The sequence below is a fragment of the Strix aluco genome, chromosome 5, assembly GCF_031877795.1.
Source record: "Strix aluco isolate bStrAlu1 chromosome 5, bStrAlu1.hap1, whole genome shotgun sequence".
Classification (NCBI taxonomy): Eukaryota; Metazoa; Chordata; class Aves; order Strigiformes; family Strigidae; genus Strix; species Strix aluco.
The window spans coordinates 48,484,338-48,503,285 of NC_133935.1; the positions used below are offsets into that span (position 1 = coordinate 48,484,338).

General features: G+C 35.8%; 1 protein-coding gene across 3 annotated transcripts in view; it reads right to left on the reverse strand.

The window, feature by feature from the left end:
• CNOT2 (CCR4-NOT transcription complex subunit 2) overlaps positions 1 to 18,948 on the reverse strand; it is a 90,860-nt gene that overhangs the window by 20,275 nt on the left and 51,637 nt on the right. For all 3 annotated transcript variants that reach the window (XM_074827247.1, XM_074827246.1, XM_074827244.1), the window contains exons 2-5: positions 18,092 to 18,214; positions 5,884 to 5,950; positions 2,858 to 3,005; positions 2,067 to 2,249 (exon numbers count right to left, since the gene is read on the reverse strand). In XM_074827247.1, the coding sequence (XP_074683348.1) occupies positions 2,067 to 2,249; positions 2,858 to 3,005; positions 5,884 to 5,950; positions 18,092 to 18,202 (509 nt within the window). In that variant the 5' untranslated portion in view covers positions 18,203 to 18,214. The remainder of the gene's footprint in view (positions 1 to 2,066; positions 2,250 to 2,857; positions 3,006 to 5,883; positions 5,951 to 18,091; positions 18,215 to 18,948) is intronic.

Below are 18,948 nucleotides of genomic sequence, written 5' to 3' on the forward strand. Positions count from 1 at the left end.
CAGGTTGGAAATTGATGCTTTAGAAGTTTCTGTAAATAAACACGTCAAACATTTTCCTAGTGGAAATTTCACCTACACAGACTTTTTCCACAGTTACAAATCTGACGCATTTCATTCCAATTTGAAATAGCCTTAAACGCTTCATTTTGGATTGAGACATCAAGGGCACAGTTAGCAAAGACTGGTCCTGTCCCACTTTGCTTCCCCAAGGTGGAGTATTTGGAAGACATCCAGACCTTTGACACATCTGAAGAGACACATTCCTGGTATCCTCTATGAATTCTAGACCTGGTGAGAGCACTAACAGGAGACAATTTGATCTTGAAGGCATATAATCTAGCCTGATGACAGACAGTATTTCTCATGCAAGGGTTTTTTTGTTTGCTTTTAAAGTAATTAGAAACAACCACGTTAAGAATTTCAGAGATAAAAAAGGGATTAGGCCACAAAATGTGTCCTTCTCTACAACTATTTGTAACCTGTTTTACCAATGTAAGTAAGAAAGGGAAAGTGAAGTGTATTTTATATTCAAAAACCTAAAAACTTTCATTGCTCCAACTAAGGCAACCATTCAGAAAACACTCCTTGGAACTCACATAATTCATGCATCTGTCAAGGAAACGCCATAAATTTCTTTTTCCAAGTATAATTTCAAAATTTTGTTAAATATATCCATTAACAGTTGGATATGTACTACTATACATTTGTTAGGCTAATAAACTATGGAACAAGAACTTGTCATTGTTCCAGTCATATTTCCTTCTCAACTTGTAAAAATTGTAGCTTCTTGAAAATGAGATATACAACGCAAACAGTGAAAGATGAAGATTTTAATTCAAATGCTCCTACAGACAGGGATTTTATTATCTACCCCTACAGCTGAATGACAGTTAAACAAGTACTTTCTATACCTATACCAATCTCCAAAATCATTGTCCTCTGCATGTAGAGTTTTTAAGTATACTATTTCAACCTTTTGTGATGCTCAAGTTTCAAAACTACTTCAAAATATAAAATCGTCTTTTTAAATTAGCATCTCCTTTACTTGCCACTATACATCACAGGAAAGAAAAGACAAATTCTAGGTAATCAGAGGCAAGACACAAAGTCTTCTCACACTCCAAAAACATAAATCGCTACTACCAATTCTCTATTGCTGCAATTGAGAAAAGCATTTTTATGCCTGTATCAGTGTGAAACTACAGAACTAAACAGTCTGACCAAGATTCAGATAACCATGACATTAGTTTTTACCTTCCTTTATCCATTTTGTAAAATACTAGTTTGGGTTAGAGGTGGCACCTGAGTACCATGAGCTTGTTTGTGCTCCGTGTAAAGGCAGTACCCTAAGGAAGGGCCTGAAGGGCGAAAAAGGACGAAGCTGGGAGCACAGAGATCATGAAGTTGTGGAATGAAGCCTGGAAAGCAGTAAGCTGTGCAAAGCTGTGACACACATTAAATAATTAGAATCAACACACTTTTTACTACAAGTTTATCAGTATGAACTAAGCATAAACACAGAACCAAAACACAGTTAAAGCTTAATGATTTATGATGTTAGAATCTTGCCCAGAGTTAGAAAAAGAAGTGATTGAGAAGCTTTTGACATCCAAATGAGCACCAGATCCTTAAATGAATGGCATACCACTGTTCTGTGTATTATTAAAATACTAGGTCCCTACTGTGTCTGAATCAGTTAACAATTCTTCCAGAATAACTATTGTGTTTTTAAATCTTGCCTTACTTCTTCCCAAACTCATTGATGAACAGCCTTAAAATGGATGTATAGACCCAAAAATCAAGACATGTTTCAAAAACAAACTTGGGAACACATGAGAAACATCACATGTTTTAAAGCAGCAGCAGTAGAAATTCAATAGTCAGAAAGAGAATATAGCTTAAAGGCTTGTGTGAATATTAAAAGCAGCTTCAAAGTTTACTGCCAGGAGACAAGAACACAGGAAGCAGCTTTCGAGCTTTATTCTAATGGATGAAAATTAGATTTCCAGAGCAGCATTTAATCACATCCATGGCTGTACAGGGATGGTCCAACTAAACAGCCTTACCTGTTCACAGTAAAAGGTTGTCGAGAGGGTTGCTGCTTTGGCATACATATTATGCTTGGAGAGCTTCTGTTGGGGCTGCCTAACCCTGAACTGCTCATGCTGTTTGTCCTGCTGGGAATTCCAATGCCCTGACCAACCTGGGAGTGGTTCATCATATTCCTAGGATTCATAGGCAATATCCCCCTGAAAGAGAAAAATCATCCACAGAGATGAATCTGTACAATAGTATTTGGTTACTCATTTAGATTACTAACATAGGATGGACTCTGGCAACTTAATTTGTGCTTAGCGTCAATACAGCATGTTTGGATTACTCTCTATAATTAATGTAGTTTTGGATTTCTTCAGAAATACCAGGTGACCCATTACATACTAATCAAGTCCTTGGTCAGGTTTAGATAAATACTTAAGTATTATGCACTTGAAAAGGTGTTGCAGCTCTTTTTTTAATGAGCACCTCAGACCTACTACCTTACTCTACAGCGTATGATATCCATACAAAAACTTTAACTGTACATTTACCAGAACAATCAAAAAACAACCTCTTACATTCTGAAGCAGAATTTGCCAGTAATTTCTCCTTTATGTACAAAAATTCAAATACTGTCTTACAGAAAGCCCTTACTGTTTTACAGTATTATTTCCCTAACACAGGCAGTGGTCAAGAGAAACTACTTTTCGTCTTTTTTAACTAATCAGACTGTAAAGTAGTTGAGGCAAAATATGCAGAACATTTAACAAGAGCTCTGCAGAAAGACACAATCGCAGAAATATTGGCTATCAATAAATACCTGCTCGGAGATGGAGGCGTGTGAAGTGACATTGTTGGTACCCCTGTTGTTGGCGTTACGTGGCTCGGTAACTGAGTGCCTTGTGATAAGCTGCGATTTAACTGAGGGGTATTGTTGCTCATTCCCCTCATTGGAAGGCCTAGTGCACCTATTGAAAAAAAATTCAGAGGGGTGGAGATATAGAGCAATCAGGAACAAAGTCTTCTCCATCAGATGTAGATGGAAACAATTTATGCTGACAACCTACAAAATGTGTAAAAATTAAGTCCTTGTTTGCATAGTAGAAGCCCAATTATCTCAAATTTAGCCCCATTTCTGTTAAACTTTAGAAAGGCTCTTTAAGGAACTTCTGTATTTGAGTCACTAACAAAATTTTGTTTCCTTTGAGATGTATACTTAGAGAAAGGGTTCAGTTTTGAGTTTTTTGATGAGGACATGAAATTCTACAAATTATCTCAAAAAAGGCAGCATTTTGAGAAAATTAGTAACTGCACTCAAGAAATACATTACTTCTGAATAAACTGGTAGATATATTTGGCCAGTATTTAGAACACTGATTTGTTAAAAATTAGGCAAACCTTTAATAAAAAAAGTAATTTATGAATATTTAGTTAACAATTACATTGCTTTCAAGACAACTAAAGCAACATTTTAGGCCAGTTCTCTGCAAAGTTTAAGTTGCTTCTTTTTGATAACAGAACTTCAGTGTCCACAATCAAGTCAATCTTTTGAGGAAAGAAAGAAAGCAGAATTTTAACTGCCCTCTATTAGCATTTAAAAATATACAGAAGATTTTTAACATTATGATGAAAATATTTTTTACACAAACAACTGGGTGTGACAGAATAAAGTAAGCACTTCAGTGAGGTAAAAAAAGAAATTGCTTTAACTCAGAACAGCTAAAGATAACCAGTTGCTGCACTGGCTCAAAATGTCCAAAAACTTTATGAAGTTTCTCATCATTCTCACATCACTTTTCTGTGCTTATGAAGTTTTGGAATGATGTTCGAAGGCAAGAAAAAGTAATTTAGTGCAACATATCAATAGAAACAAACTTAGCATATAAAACGCGATAGCTGTAAGTAACAGTCCCTATTGCTTTGGCATCAGGCTGCTGAGGTAGACTCACATAACTCAGAACCTTATCTTGCAGACCAAACAAATGAAAAATTATCGTGAATCAGCACTCTCCCATGGCAGATCACCCCAGCAGAAGAGCTGAACATGCCAGTGTATAATGTGATCAAATACTAAGAATGTAAAGAAAGGATATAGCGTATGCTCAGGTTATTATCATGGACAAGATCTGAAGAAACCTCCCAGTCATTTAGCGCTGTCACTTTAAGAACTGCTGTCTGTCCATGACCTACCCTACAATTTGCAATCCAAGAAGTTTGCAGTAACACTCAAAGTTTTGATAACACTCAAATTTATCTCTATACATTCAGATTGAGAAGTAGTGTGACTTGCTATAACAAGCCTCCTAAGACTTCATTAAATGCTGATTATATCAAGGTGTTCACGGTAAATATTTTGGCAATTTGCTGCATCAGAATAATTTCAAAGAGCATAAACATGTATTACAAATAATATTTCATGCTGATTAACAATTATGTGGAATTTTAAAAATAAAATGGTAAAGAAAAAAATACATACACTTCCAAACTAGATACAGTACACTGAAAAACATGATTACAATATTCAGGTTAATTTTGTGCAAGCATTTGTTTCAGCAAAGCCTGTTTTACACTGATGGTTATTTCTTGTTGTTGGCTTTCTTTAAACTAGAATTTTTACTGAGTAGGGCTGTTACAGTGCAGTAGAACCATCTTCCTGTGGCTGGCAAGTAGGTGCAGTTGAAATATTCACCATAAGGAAAAAAAAAATATCTTTTTTCTTATGCTTCCTTTTTCCACTTTAACCGAGAGAAGAGATCAGCATGGGCTATATTGGAGACTGATCAATCAAGTGGCCGATTTCCTGCCTGATAGTTAAGTCACATTAACTCTATGGCATGACATCTTGCTTAATGACTGACAGCTACCAATTTAAAAGTCAGTTTATATTACATGGTCACTCATCAACAGCCACTGAGATAGTAAAAAACCACCGTATTTTTAAACTATTTGAAGAAAGCCGAAAGAAATTGTGAAGGCCATGCATCTAGCAGACAAAGCTTTTAGTCTGTCCAGATAACAAGTCCAGACTCTCTAAAGTACTCTGAAGGTGTTTTTTCTTAGAATCCGAGTCAGATGCACTTGGCAAGAAAGTTGCAAACATTCAAAAGTGTACAGTAATAAAGGAGAGACGTTCACAAACCCGTTTTACTTGTGTAACTGTACCCAACTCAGATATCCTGAGCCACTTTCTGGCTGCGCCTCTCGGCAACGAGGAGGTTCAGTTGTCAATGCTGGCCCTTAAGTTAGGTGGCTAGCAATACACACTGTGACTGCTCCTTTACAGGTCCTTCTATTGCAACAGTATACACAAGACTGGCAGATACAGAAAAAATCTTCAAGGTATGGGAAAGAAACAAAGAGTAGTGCAGAAGGCAGTAATCTTACTGGTATAGTTCTTTGCCAAACGTGAGTTGCCAAGCATGTACACAAGATTTACTTTGCTCCTGTAGAGCATGAAATATCAGTTATAACTTAAGGTATAATTTCCTTCTATTCCTTACATATTGTCCTGAACTAGGTTCATTTTGGCCATGCTCACTTTCCTTAGTTTTTCCTTCAGAGAGTCACAGTTACATCACAGACATTCTTTAAAGGATGATTATATTTGGATATTCAGCAGTTATACAGTGTCAATATATGACACTTTGCATACTAAATACTGCAAAAATGCATACTAAGCAAAGCAGAAATGTATCTTAAAAAAAACCACCCACAAATAAGGAGACATACTGTCTCTTTTACAATCATCAGAAAACAAAGTCATATGCATGTTCTCTATCCAAAGAGCATGAAACCAGAACATATTTAGCATAAAACAAACATATAATCAATAAAAAGAATTCTTACTTTGTTGCCCGTATAAACTTGCCCCAAACTGAGACAGCTGACCTGATGTTGATGGTGATGCCAGCATCTACAATGTAAGAGGAATAAAAGGTTATTAGACAAAGGTGCTGTGCTATCTTGCTCTGTAAGTTTACACAATATTGTTTTGCCAAGAAAGCCAAAACAGCAACTGAAAACTCCTTTTAAGTCATCAAGTTTTAGAAACTCCCTAAAATATCTGCACAGTAACAACTGCAACAATTGTTATTGCAATTGTTATTTTTATTATATATATATATAACAACATGTGATTGCAATTATTGTTATTGCAACACATCAATAAAAATGTATGACTTTACATGTATAAAAACAGCCTTTCTTTTACTTGTGACAAATAGCACAGAGGAAAAATATCTAAAAGCTTTCAGTTTTTCTACCCTTGTAGCTAGGAAAACTACCGTTACAGAATAAGGAATACTCAGTTATTTAAATCAGATATAGGTTTTTTCCCCTTGGAAAACATGCATCATAGAAGATCAATCCCTGCTCAATGTGATAACAGCAAGTGCGAAGTTTCATATTATCAGTTACAATAGCAAAAGGTGGGGAATGAGCGGCTACATAGCAGCAGGTATACAGAAACAGATGTGAACTTTGGGTAAGATTCCGATGTTAAAATTATAATGTACCTACTGCCCTAACAGCTGGCTTCATGCTTATATACACTATATGAATTAGGTAAGATGTACAAATGTCAGAAGTAATCTCTCCTGCTCTATTATGTCCACTTTAGAGACATCACATATTACCAGATATTTCTGTTAAAACCTTCTTTGTCAACTTTCAGACATCACACAAGAAATGTGACAAACTAAAGAGACTCTTGGGAAAAGGAAGATCTAAAAAAAAAAAAATAAAAATCACAATCTATGAAGAAAGATTAAGATTTGGGTTTGCATACTTCAAAAAGAAGGCAACTAAGGTAGGGACATGATACCAGACTTCCAGTCATTGCTGTAGGCGGAAAAGAACAAACTACTCTCCATGCTGCTGCAGAAATAGAAAGTATTAATAAATTTGAGAAACAGGAGATTTAGGTTAATATTTGGAAAAAAAAAATCCCTTTGCAATCTTCAGGACAGTTAAGCACTGGAACATCCATCCCTGGATGTTTTTAAAGAACAGATTAGATGTTCATCAACATTAGCTGATTGTCCCTTGGAGCAAGAAGAGCTATTAGTTGACCTAATCCATCCAGCTCACAACAGAATATGCTACTTGGAATTTACAAACCCATGGGCAAATGTCTGCTTGTTTAGTGCAGTAGTCTGGACTTGGACTGAATTTTAGGATGGTTTCAAGGAAAGGAATGTCTGGATTCTTACATATAAGGGAATTTCAAGCTTTTCTAACTTGAGAGTAAAGAATTCAAATCAAAATAACTTTTACTGTGATAAACTGCAAGTTGCTTTGTTGACTTAATTGAGACAGATGTAGAAACTCAAACAAACCTTATAAACTGAATCTGCTAGTTGTCTAGACTGGGGCCAAATCTAAATGGTAGAAATGAGAAAGAAGACATGCAGGGTAGACACTAAATATCAAAAGTAGCATTCATGTCTGTAAATCACAAAGTATTTATGATTTTTTGAATACATACAGAAGGCATGAGAAATGACAGCAGGCAATTACTGTAGACCATCAGGAAATGCATCAGAAATATCATCCCAAAATACTATATACTCACACATATTTTGAACAAAGTGCACATATTTGACAGCAAGCAACTACAGCAATAAACATCCACACCTGCATATACAAGAAGTTTGAAATACTAAGACAAAAACTTTGTGCCGAAAAAAATATAACTAAAATACGTGCCAAAGTTCTCCTTTCTTAGTGAAGAACTGGCTGTGAACAAAAAGAACACCTTAAATAACTACCAGTGGCTTCAGCTCAGAACTTGTATAGCAAAGTTCACAGGCCACATCTGCATCAGCAAGGAATGCAGCCAGAGAGAAGTTCATTTGTAAACAAAAAGTTGGTCCTGAGGGCCTAACATACATACTGTCTGCATTTCTAACTAGAGTTAGCTGTGACTAAAAGACCTGATGCCACGGACTGACTATCCACTGGTGAGTGGAACATGTCTGGTGCACTCCTGGAGCATCTCTTACAGCCTATTTTGATCCAGAAGGAATCAAATTCACTCACACCAAGACTGCTCTGCAATGCAAACCAAAGCGTGTTGAAGTGGGGATACTTGGGAGACAGACTTCAAAAGTACACTCCCTGCCCAAACTAACAAACTGATGTGTGTTAAACATTGATAAAACAAGCTCATACAGTAGTTTTAAGGAAGGAAAGACAAAGTAAAATGTTGAGGTAAAAAAAAAAAATTCAAGTTTGACAAGCTGGAAAATCCTAGAACATGTTGCAAGATGTGGCAAATTGTAATTCCATGAAAAAAAAAAAAAAGAGGAAAAAAGTTATGACACACCTTCATAGACAATGACAAGGGCACACAAGCCAAAAAATCCCAAACCAACCAGACATTGAGATAGAAACAGCAGTCAAAAAGTACTACTAGCTTTGGGACAGGTAAGCAAAACAGTTAACCCAAAAAGAAGGTCCCGTAAAAACAGCTGCTCAGGGCATTCAAAAATTGCTGGGATGGCCTATGAGATAATAAGCAGAAGATGGTACAAACTGCAGCATAAAAACCTTTTATTTATAATGTTAACTTGGATTTAAAAAAAAAAAAAACAACTCAGAGACCTAAGAGGTACTAGATTACTTGAAAGAGAGGGAAAGAAGAATCCCACATCTTCTACAGAGTACTGCTTGATATTCTTTAAATTCAGTTAAAAGAAAAGGAATAGCAAATAATATTTAATGAACACTGTAGAAATTGGATTTTCTTTTGAAAGATTCTAAAGTAGGTCACATGTATTGTGCCATTTGCTTTTACATGAAAAGTTAATTGCAAAATGACTTGTAGATAAACCTTTACAGAAAGCCATAATAAAGGCCAAGTATTAAATCCAGTAAGTCTAACAACTAGTCTTAAAGTCATAACATACTTAAAACATCGAAGATAACAAGCCCCAAGAAGAAATAAATAAAAATTTCTGTGGATCTGTTCCAGGCTGATTAAATGCGGCATTTCTTAAATCTCATGGAGAAGGAATATGCTGTATGGGTATCAATTACTCCCTCGCTAATTTGTTTTGCAATATGCCAAAACCCCTTCCCCAGTATTGAACAATTTTTCTGTCACAGCTAAGTAAGAAGCAGTTTAAAATTTTGTCTTCTTTTTCTATTATTTCCATATAATTTAGGTCAACAACAAAACAACTACATCAGCCAAAACTTCAACCTATGCTACCAGTACCGTTATTTGCTTTCACCACCTTTGAGTCACTATTGCAGTCTACTCAAACTTGGTCTACCAAAGGTAACAAAGATTCAAGAGTAATGTTATTAATAGTATTAAAAACATTCATTCTGGCACTCTGCAATCATTTTATCTGACTCGATTACTAGCCACAAGACACACAAAATATAACAACTCTTCAAGAGTGCACTTGCAACAGTGGCTGGAAGTTACTCTTGAATTTCTTTTAGTCTACAAGAGCCAAAGGTCATGATAATCTTAAAAACTAAAGCAGTCTAACCCTTAAGGTAACTAAAGCCTCTTCCACTTGGTAAACTCCTTTAAGCTTTACCCAATTACATCAGTATTTTAGGAAAAAAATGCTCAGAATTATACCTGTAACCACCTTTGAAAAACAAAATGTACCAAATTACTGAGATCATGTCAACGAACAGCATATTCTAGCAGTATGCATACAATACCAACTTTTTAAAGCAAGTTACTAATAATGTTTGAACGAGTCAAGGAAATTGTTAAACAATTTTGACACCTATAGATTTTGCTGCATGTGTACCAAAAAAAAAAACCCTCCACTCTTCCAATGTTGGCATTTAGGTTTAAATCAATTTGCCAGTGGTAAACAGCTACAAAGCCCAGTTGTGAAATAGCATGGGATTTCTGCTTCTATTCCAACCTTGTATAACTGAACTAGACAGACTGTTTCAACTGGCCTTCCCCGTACATGTCATTAGGTGATGGAGGAAGCCTAAGACTTGCATTTCCCACAGTGCAAGGAGACAACTGAGCAAACAAGACTCAGTAGCATGAAGGGTGTAGTTCATTCTGCTAGCATATGGAAGGACCAACATCTGTACTGGCAAACTGAAAGACTAAGTTGATGGCAGTCAACTAAGATGTGAACATCATTTTACTCACAGGTCTCAGTCACAGTGCAGTTCTGATCATGGAAGGTTCTGCATCTAAACTTAAACAAACTGATGATCCAAGCAGATGGCCCAATTTTTCTGGACTGGTCCACACCAAAAATCAGTCAGCCATAACATGCTATCAGGCAATTTCCTAGCCCTAGTGATGAATGAGATTTTACTGTACCTGCTTTCATTAACTCTTGCTGGGTTTACTACAATAAATTAATTTAAGAGTGTCAGCAATCTTGAAAAAACAGCACCAGCAATTGCTTAAGTTTGCCAGAACTGTGAAAAAACTGCTGCATTTTACAGCCCTCTCAGGAGACTGGTGAACACAACCTGCAGCCTCCATGAAAGCAGAGGGAGGTGGTGGGAGGCAGCCCAGCAGCAGAGCTGGCTGATGGGGCTCCCACCTCCCCCCCTTCACTGCAGCATCCTGCATCTTCCAAGCAAACCCCAACTTACAGTGCGGAGAGCTGCCTGTCACCATAACTGTGGCGGTAGCACACCTTGGCACCAAGGAAACTCAGTAAAGCAACACTTCTGCGAAGGCTGCTACATTATGCAGTTATAGCCTAAAGCTACTTTCTTAAACACAAGGCAAAAGCTGAAGTTAAAATACATCAATCCAGAGCTACAAAGTCAACTCCTAAAATCAAAACATGTTAGAATAAGCAAATAAATCTGTGAGTAATATTTGGCCTCATAAACGATGGGTTTCTCACAGGTGCAAACATCAGCATCATTTTCTATTTGCACTACTTTATTTCTGGTATCTGCCACCTGTGCTGCACTATTTAATAATAAAACAGCTGACCCACAGGCTCAAAAGAAGAAAGTGTTAGTTATACTGATGTAAAAAAAAATAATCACACCAACAAATAACAGATTAAAAAAATACAGATTTTTCTATACTCTGCGAGGTTTTTTTAGTAGTATTATTAGTTCTCTGGATTACAAGCCACCTTTTAATACAGTGCTCACAAAATTCCCATGTTACAAGAAAATATTTACAAGTCTCAAAAATCAGAGATCAGTGAAGAAATTTTGAAAACCTTATAACTGCAGGTTATTATTTGCAAGTGGAAATTGTTACTGATATAAATTTTTTGTGAAATATAAAACCAAATACAATACTGAAAAAAAAGAAAATTTTATTAAATCTTTCAGATTTCATAATTTATGGTTGTGGTCTTCTGCCTCCAGTGGTACTTGGGAAGTACAAGGAGGTAGGACTGCACCGCTGTTTGTAGCAGTATCTCAAGAACTTAAAGGCAAGATCTTGCCTTTGAATGACAATGACATTATTAACATGAGGTTAACATAGCTATTAAAGTAAAACTCTAAAAACAAATTCTCCCTGTGTAGAGACATGTAGTTTGATAGTACCAGTGAGCCTAAAGATTACTGAAGACTTGCTGAAAGCTGCTACAACAAAAAAATGCCATAAGGCATTACTAACTAGGACAACAAAGCAAATGTTTTATTTCAATTAAATAACCTGTTGCATACAAAAAAAAAATTAAAAAGCAAAACCAAAACCAAAATCAAACCACCCACACACTGAGCACGTAAACCACCAATATTACAATACAGTATGTTCAATGAACTGAATTATTGTGTAAGAAACCAGAACCCTCCTCTTTCTAGAAAAGGCAGATGATTTCATTCATGGAATTAATCTGGCCCAAGGAACCACTTCAGCTGCTAAAGCTGACATACAAAGACTATTATATATTGTTGATTTAAGTGGAGATGCAGTGAAATACAGCTTTTAGATGAAGTACAGAAACAACTCCTACCACAGTCATTTAGTTCTTCTACTAAAAAAAATAAAATCTAAATACAAACTCAATCACAGTGAAAATTATATACTAGTCATCAATAGTGAACTTAATTTTCTTGTGACAATTTCAAATTGTAAAGTAAGTGACATGAAATAACTTTAATTCAGATATCTACTTGCAAACTGTGTGACAGTCTAAAACCCCACTTTCCTGTCTAAGTAAAATTAGTTTATCATGTATTGTTTTATTTGATAAACCCATCCAGGTACAAATTTATAGATGACACAGTAAAAGGCTGCATTTTGCATTCCAAACTTTTTGTTCTTTCTTCTTACTGTATAACCTTATTATGAAAACGCAAGCTATAGGTAGAATAATAGGCTCTGAAAGGGTATACTGCTGAGAACACACAAACTCCCTCAATTTGTTTCTCATCTCATTCCCTGCAAGTCCTTCCATCTGTTTTCATTAATTGCAATTTTCATTCATTTAAAATTTGTTTTTAAAAAAAAAAACATATCAATGTACTCACTAAAAGATGCAAAAAATGTTTAATCACTCTCTGGGAAGGTAAAAAGCAACTCTGTTGCTTTGCAGCTCACACTTCAAAGAAAAAAGTTTAAGCCACGTGTTTCACAAAGCAAGGGGGACAAACCAACCCACTATTTAGTCAAATCTACAACTACGTTTACATGCAAAGTAATGTATATGAAAACATTCACTGGCCATTTATAAATAAAGACATTAATCTATTTTCTTCCAAAAATAAGCTTTCCTTTTTTTTCCCCTCCACAAATGGATCAAAACTATTCAGACCATGGCAAGGCACATTAATGTAAGGTAACTCTATTCAACCAGCCAGCATTTGCATAAATGCTGTGACTGCTCCTGATACAAGAGGGTTCCATGGGAAATTTTAAATACTTACAACAACTCCATGTGCAGTATCTTAAGTTAAATTATGACTAAGCTAACAAACTCTCCTGCAACAACTAAGGCAAATGCCAAGCAAGATGCCTTGGGAAACAAGATAGCATAGATTCCCTTAGAATCCTAAAAAAATAGCATTAGAAAGTCAACAATCCAGCTGGAACAACGTGGTGTACAGCAACTCTAAAGCCAAAGCTGTCTCCAGAAGACTGATTAAACCCTTCCACATTTAGTTTCTCAAACTTAGCAAGATTCTGGATCTCTATCTCCATGGTAAGCTAAGTCTTGTTTCAGGGTGTTATCTCTTGTAAAAGTACTATCTCTTTATAAGGCCATATATTTCAATACACAGTAAAGAATTAGCTAAAGGTTCTATAAATTACTTTAATGGAAGTTCACAGTAAAAGGCTTTGATACAGCTTCTGACCACCCCTTTGCTGTATCACCATTGTGTCCATTACAAGACAAACCACTGACCTCTGCCTGCATGCAACTGTCTCATGACAGAGGAACACCTGAATGTAATCCATCACAGACATGCTTCTACTACTTCAGGATGGAAGAAACCTCTGGAAAGCAGGTTCCCAGAATCAATAACCCATTTCATTGTGCTCAATATCCAAATCTGAGGACCTCCTACTTCAGGAAAGGTAGTGTCAGGGAGCTAGATCAATAGTTGCAATGAGCCAGATCTAATCTGCAGGCTAGATCTTGCCTGCCCCAATTGTTAAAATATATTTGACTTCACAAGAAGCCACATTTTTAAAGAACTGAGATGCAAAAGAACGTCAGTCTCAACTAAGAAAGTCCAGAATTAGTTAAAACATTAAGATTTTTCAGAGAGGAGAGTAAGTTCAGTAAACTAACCCACTAGAAGTAGAAATCAGAGAATTATTACCATGTTACTGTGAGCATTTTATCATCTGTTGAGCAACTAGGAGAGAAAATGAACAGCAAAGCACTGGGCCAAGAAATAGAATAAGCATCCATTGAAAAAATTCTCCTAACTTTCCCCATATTTTGGGCAGACCTTCATTAAAAGGCATGTATGTCTACTGTCAGATTTATGACTGCAGTTCAGAACAGAAGATGCCCTGATCTTACATTCCCAGGTAGGCACCTTCAGTGGATTGGGCTAGACTGGTAAAGCACTTGTGGAGAGCTTCCTACATTCTTATATATGAGAAATCAAAGAAGTTCAGACTGAATGGGTCCCATCTTTCCTCAAAGCTGTCTTTTTTTTTGCTCATTTGAAGACAGTAGATCCAAAAGTATATGAAGGCTTCGAGTTACCAATTTCTACCATTGTCACTCTATCCAAATAAAAACACACGTATGTCCATCCTCAAAATGATTTTGCTGAGCGTACGCAGCCCAATAAGGCCACAAATAAGCTCTGTAACTATTTTGTGGGCATATTGTGCATCTTATTGCCAATTTAATTTAAAGAACCACATTTTTTCAAGCCAAATCTTAAACTATTTTCCTGAACTGTTCTATTTTCTGCAAGTTCTATAAAAATATCTGATTTCTTTGCTGAAGGATTCATGACATGGTTATCATGAACTGACCCTAAGTGCAGCAGGATTCATAGACAGAGCATTCATGGATATACTCTGTTCCACTTCCCTACTTAGCACAGCAAGGTTTGTGATGACTCAAGGCAAAGCCACTCATTTAGTAAAAAGGAAGCATTAGATGGCTTGAGTAAGATTTAATCTCATCTAAGGAACCATAATTTTGTGCCTAAAACAACAGACCCAAACAGCATCTGTATGATTTTGGAAGCATTTGTGCACGAGTAACATGTAGCTTTTCCATTTCAATTACTATATCAGTCCTGACTGTCTAGAACTGTACTCCCTAGTGAAAAAACAAGTTAAAAGAAAGCTTTTAAGTTTTTAGCTACACTGAGGCTCTGAAATAAAAATAACATGTCCTAAACTATTTGCTGCTACTTGTTTCCACTTGTAAAAGTCTTTAAAATTTGAGACAGGACCTGTGCAGCCTTAGTTCACTTCAACTTTGTGTAAAGGAAATTCTTTTAAAATTCAAATTAGCCAAAGCAACAAGTCACAAGAACGCTACATCAGTAAGTGCTATGAAAATTGTTTATTAAGAGCCATAAAATATATTTTTCACACCTTTTCCACATAGTTCCAAATTATTTTTTCACTTAGTGAGTAAAGAACTATTTCCTAATATAATATAAAAAAAATTAAAACTCCACCTTAGATGTTAAAACAAGGTAGGAAGCTGAAAAGCTCCCAACCCAGTCAAAAACTGTGCACAAGTCATCACTGTACCCTATCTGAAGACAATGCTTCTTCACAAGGACAGAAACCCTACTGTAAAAGTAAAGTGAAAAATAGGTTCCGAGGTTTATACAAAATGTGATTACAGTAATAGTCCTTACTCTACTCTAAATTTTAGCAATGTTTCACCAATTTGTATGTTCTTCTGCTTGGAGTACACATACACACGCACAGTAACAATTGCTTGGAAAGCAGTAACTTCTAAGGTCAAAATCAGTAAGACTTCAACAAAGTGAAAAATAGAAAAACACCTAGTCATGTCCAGTGTGAGAGTAAACACTAAACAAGCTTTAGTCTTTCCCAAAGAGGGGTATTTAAGGAGGCCAGTCACAGAGGGCTTCCCTCAGAATCAGTCTATTTCACATTGAAGAACTCTAAGAGGATAAATGAAGCATAAATGAAGGACTCATATGTATATATGATACATGGGGGGGGGAGTTTAACTCATTTTCTACAGGTTTGTAGCTAAAACCTGCAATACATTAATTTCACCTGCTCTCAGTAAATACATACAAGAAACTGAAAATGAAAAAAAAAGGAATAATTTAAATTGCAGTAAAACTGCACCTTGTTTAGATAATTCTGCTATTAAAAAAGGCATAGAGACTGACATTTTTCAGTAAGCATAGACAATCTCTTTGTAAGCTATGGTTTAATCTTTCTATTACCAGTTGGATTTTCTAAATATAAAAGTGATTTACTCCTCTCCCTCAAGTTTCTTCTACCTTTATTTTATCCCCACATTTACCTACTCCAGTTCAATATAAACATGAAGACAGAAAAAGTCAAAGTGTTTCAAGATCTAGAATGCTAGAAGTTTTCCCCCCTAGGGGTTCATAAAACTGGATCCACGTTTTGAATGTTAGTCTTTATTAGCTTACTCAGAGAAAATTCTGAGCAAATTTGGTTTTGTCTGACAATACTGTTATCCAAATAACAACACAGTCAATGTATTTATTGTGTTCTCATATACAGAACATCTTTAGCAGAACTCCAGTAGAAAGACTATTTTAAAACATGATTGTTTTCAGAGCCACAAAATTGCTTGGAAACTAAAAGAATACAACCACCTTTGCAACCTTTCTCATCTACTGTGAGCCAAATGAGATATCAAAAGGAACATGCAATACAGAAATATACATTTAGCTGCACATGAGTGATCAAAGGTGTACAGACAATGTCAATATTACCACCATATACTTATTTTGATCAACTTCTTTTAAAAAAATACAATAGCATATAATGGTTTAAGATTTCGTAACCATAAACTCAGAAAGTTGTAATGGTCAATAGTGAAGCTACAGAGGTGGAAAAAAAAATCCCTTGAAAAGGATTTGGAAGTCAAACTTTAGAAAGCTTTTGCAAAAATTACTCTTCCATTTCCTGTCGGAATGACATCACTCTTCCGCCAACTACAGCAGCTTCCACGCCCCATTTTGGCCACTTCTCCCACAAGCTTTCATGATTTCTCATTTGTCATTCCTGGTGTCTGGAACACCCACCTTCCTTCTCTTGAAGTCCCATTCTAAGATCCACTTCTGCAACATTGCCTACAGAAAGAGTAGGCAACTAAAACACTCATTCACTGCATCAACAACGTGTCAAGCATCAGCTTTCACTGTGTACACTGTACAGCATACCATTCATCTCACTTGACCTTTCTTACTACATCGTAATGATTTCTCCCTCAGTACATCAAATCTAAAAGCGGGAATTTAATATCCAAGAATCACTTTGGAGAAATAGCATCTACTGTTTTTGAGTGCTAGCTGCATCTCTCAGTGCTCACAAAAAGGAAAGTATGTTCAACATTATAAATATTCCATTGTGGCTGTGTGCATCTGTGTTACATGCACACATGTAATGGACATAAACAGAAAAGAACAGCCTATTTAATTTTCTTTATACTGTAGTACATTTTAATCCTTTGCTGGCTCACCTGAAATTTCTCATCAAAATCACTTACGAAACAGAATTGGAAAGCTGCATTTAAGCCTTTTTTTTTTTTTTTTGCATTTTAAAAAGCCTTCTATTTTAAACCTATTTCCTTCCCTTTGAAAATCTGGACTAAAATTCAGCTAACAGTCTATAGGAAATGTTTATGTTTACATAGGTCAAGCTCTATCAAGACTATGTTCACATCTACTATTAAACAACTATGTTTCTGGACAGTCAAGGAGGCAGACTTGAAGCAATGACATCTTTTTGAAAATCCGAAGGTTTCTGGTTTTTTTAATTAAGAAGAAAATTTAGACTGTATGTTGCTTACATGTATTAAATGCAAGCCTGTCATGAGATGGTATTACTGACCTTCAGGTGACATGAACTTCAAGTCATGCTTTCAGTCTTCCACATATTTGTACATGCCACTCCATATAAAAGTGAAATTATTTTTTATTTTAATACTATTGAGTGAAATACTATTATTTATTTTAATAATAAGCAGAGCTTCAGTAAAGCCAATGCAGTTCTAATATACAATAATGCATTACCAAGGGAAAAAAATGTTTAAGAACAATTGGTTTTGTAACTTTGTGTCATTACAAACAGGAGAAAAACCTAAATTAGAATACTCGAGCAAACAAGCTGCATTTTCAGAAACTAAAAATGGTTGAAGATGTAAAATGCAAAACACTGTAGACACAACATGTAAACACAAGATATAATCAATAATCCAATTTAAGTTACAAATACAGTTCTTAAAGATGAAAAAATAAAACCTGGCAAGCATATGGCTGAAGTTTACATGTATAAACTCACTAAAATTATAGCAGTTGCCATTGAAAACACAGTCATGCACAGCTTAAAGCTAAAATAAGCCCTTCCTCACATATATTTCACTTGAAACTATCTCACTATTGAAAGGAGAAAAAATAAGCTTATTCAACTTACATCTTTTTCTGACCGATGTGGAAACATCGACGATTGGCTGTAGTACATGTTCTCATCATGGTAGTCACCATCAACCCCCTCTACAAACTTCTTCCTTGAAGCACCAAACATGCTGTTTGTCACCTAAATAAGAAGAAACATTATTGTATACCATATGATTTGGTTTGCTACATACTTAGTATATATTTTAAATATATGTAAGGATTGTTAAAAAAACAAACCCTGTTTCTAAACATTTGAAAATTCCTCTAAAAATATTTTCTGCATATTGTCAGCATAATTGTTCTTTCAAGTGGGATTTTCATGTGACAAACTCTTATTTCAGAAAGGACTGGGGTGGGGAGAGAGGACACGCTTCATTTTTTGGAGGGGTGTTGGTTGTTTTTTGAGTCCCATGACCTTTCAACTCAGGTTCATTTAAAATTACAGAATGTCGGAAAACAAAAGAGCAAATTTCTCAAGTTTTCCTCTCCTCAGCTAAACACTTTCTATCTAAAAGAAGAAAATCAGAGAATGTTCCATAGAGCCCAGCCACCTTAAATAACAAAAATTAAAAAGGGAAAAAAAAAAAATAATCTGTGAAATCACTACCCTGTCTCATCACCACAATTTTGGAAAAGCAGCTTTCTACTCAACCCTGCGTACTCAGAACCCTGAGTAAGTAAGAGAAGGTCAAGCTTAACCACGCTCAACAACCTCATCACAGACTAGCAAATTTACTGCAGACAGCCCATAAAAAACCACTAGATTTTATTTTGCCCTTACTCCCACAGGCACACACACAGAGCTGCTAAGTCAGGAACTGGAAACTAAAGAAACAGCAACCACGCAGCTGGTCACAGAACCTCAATTCATTA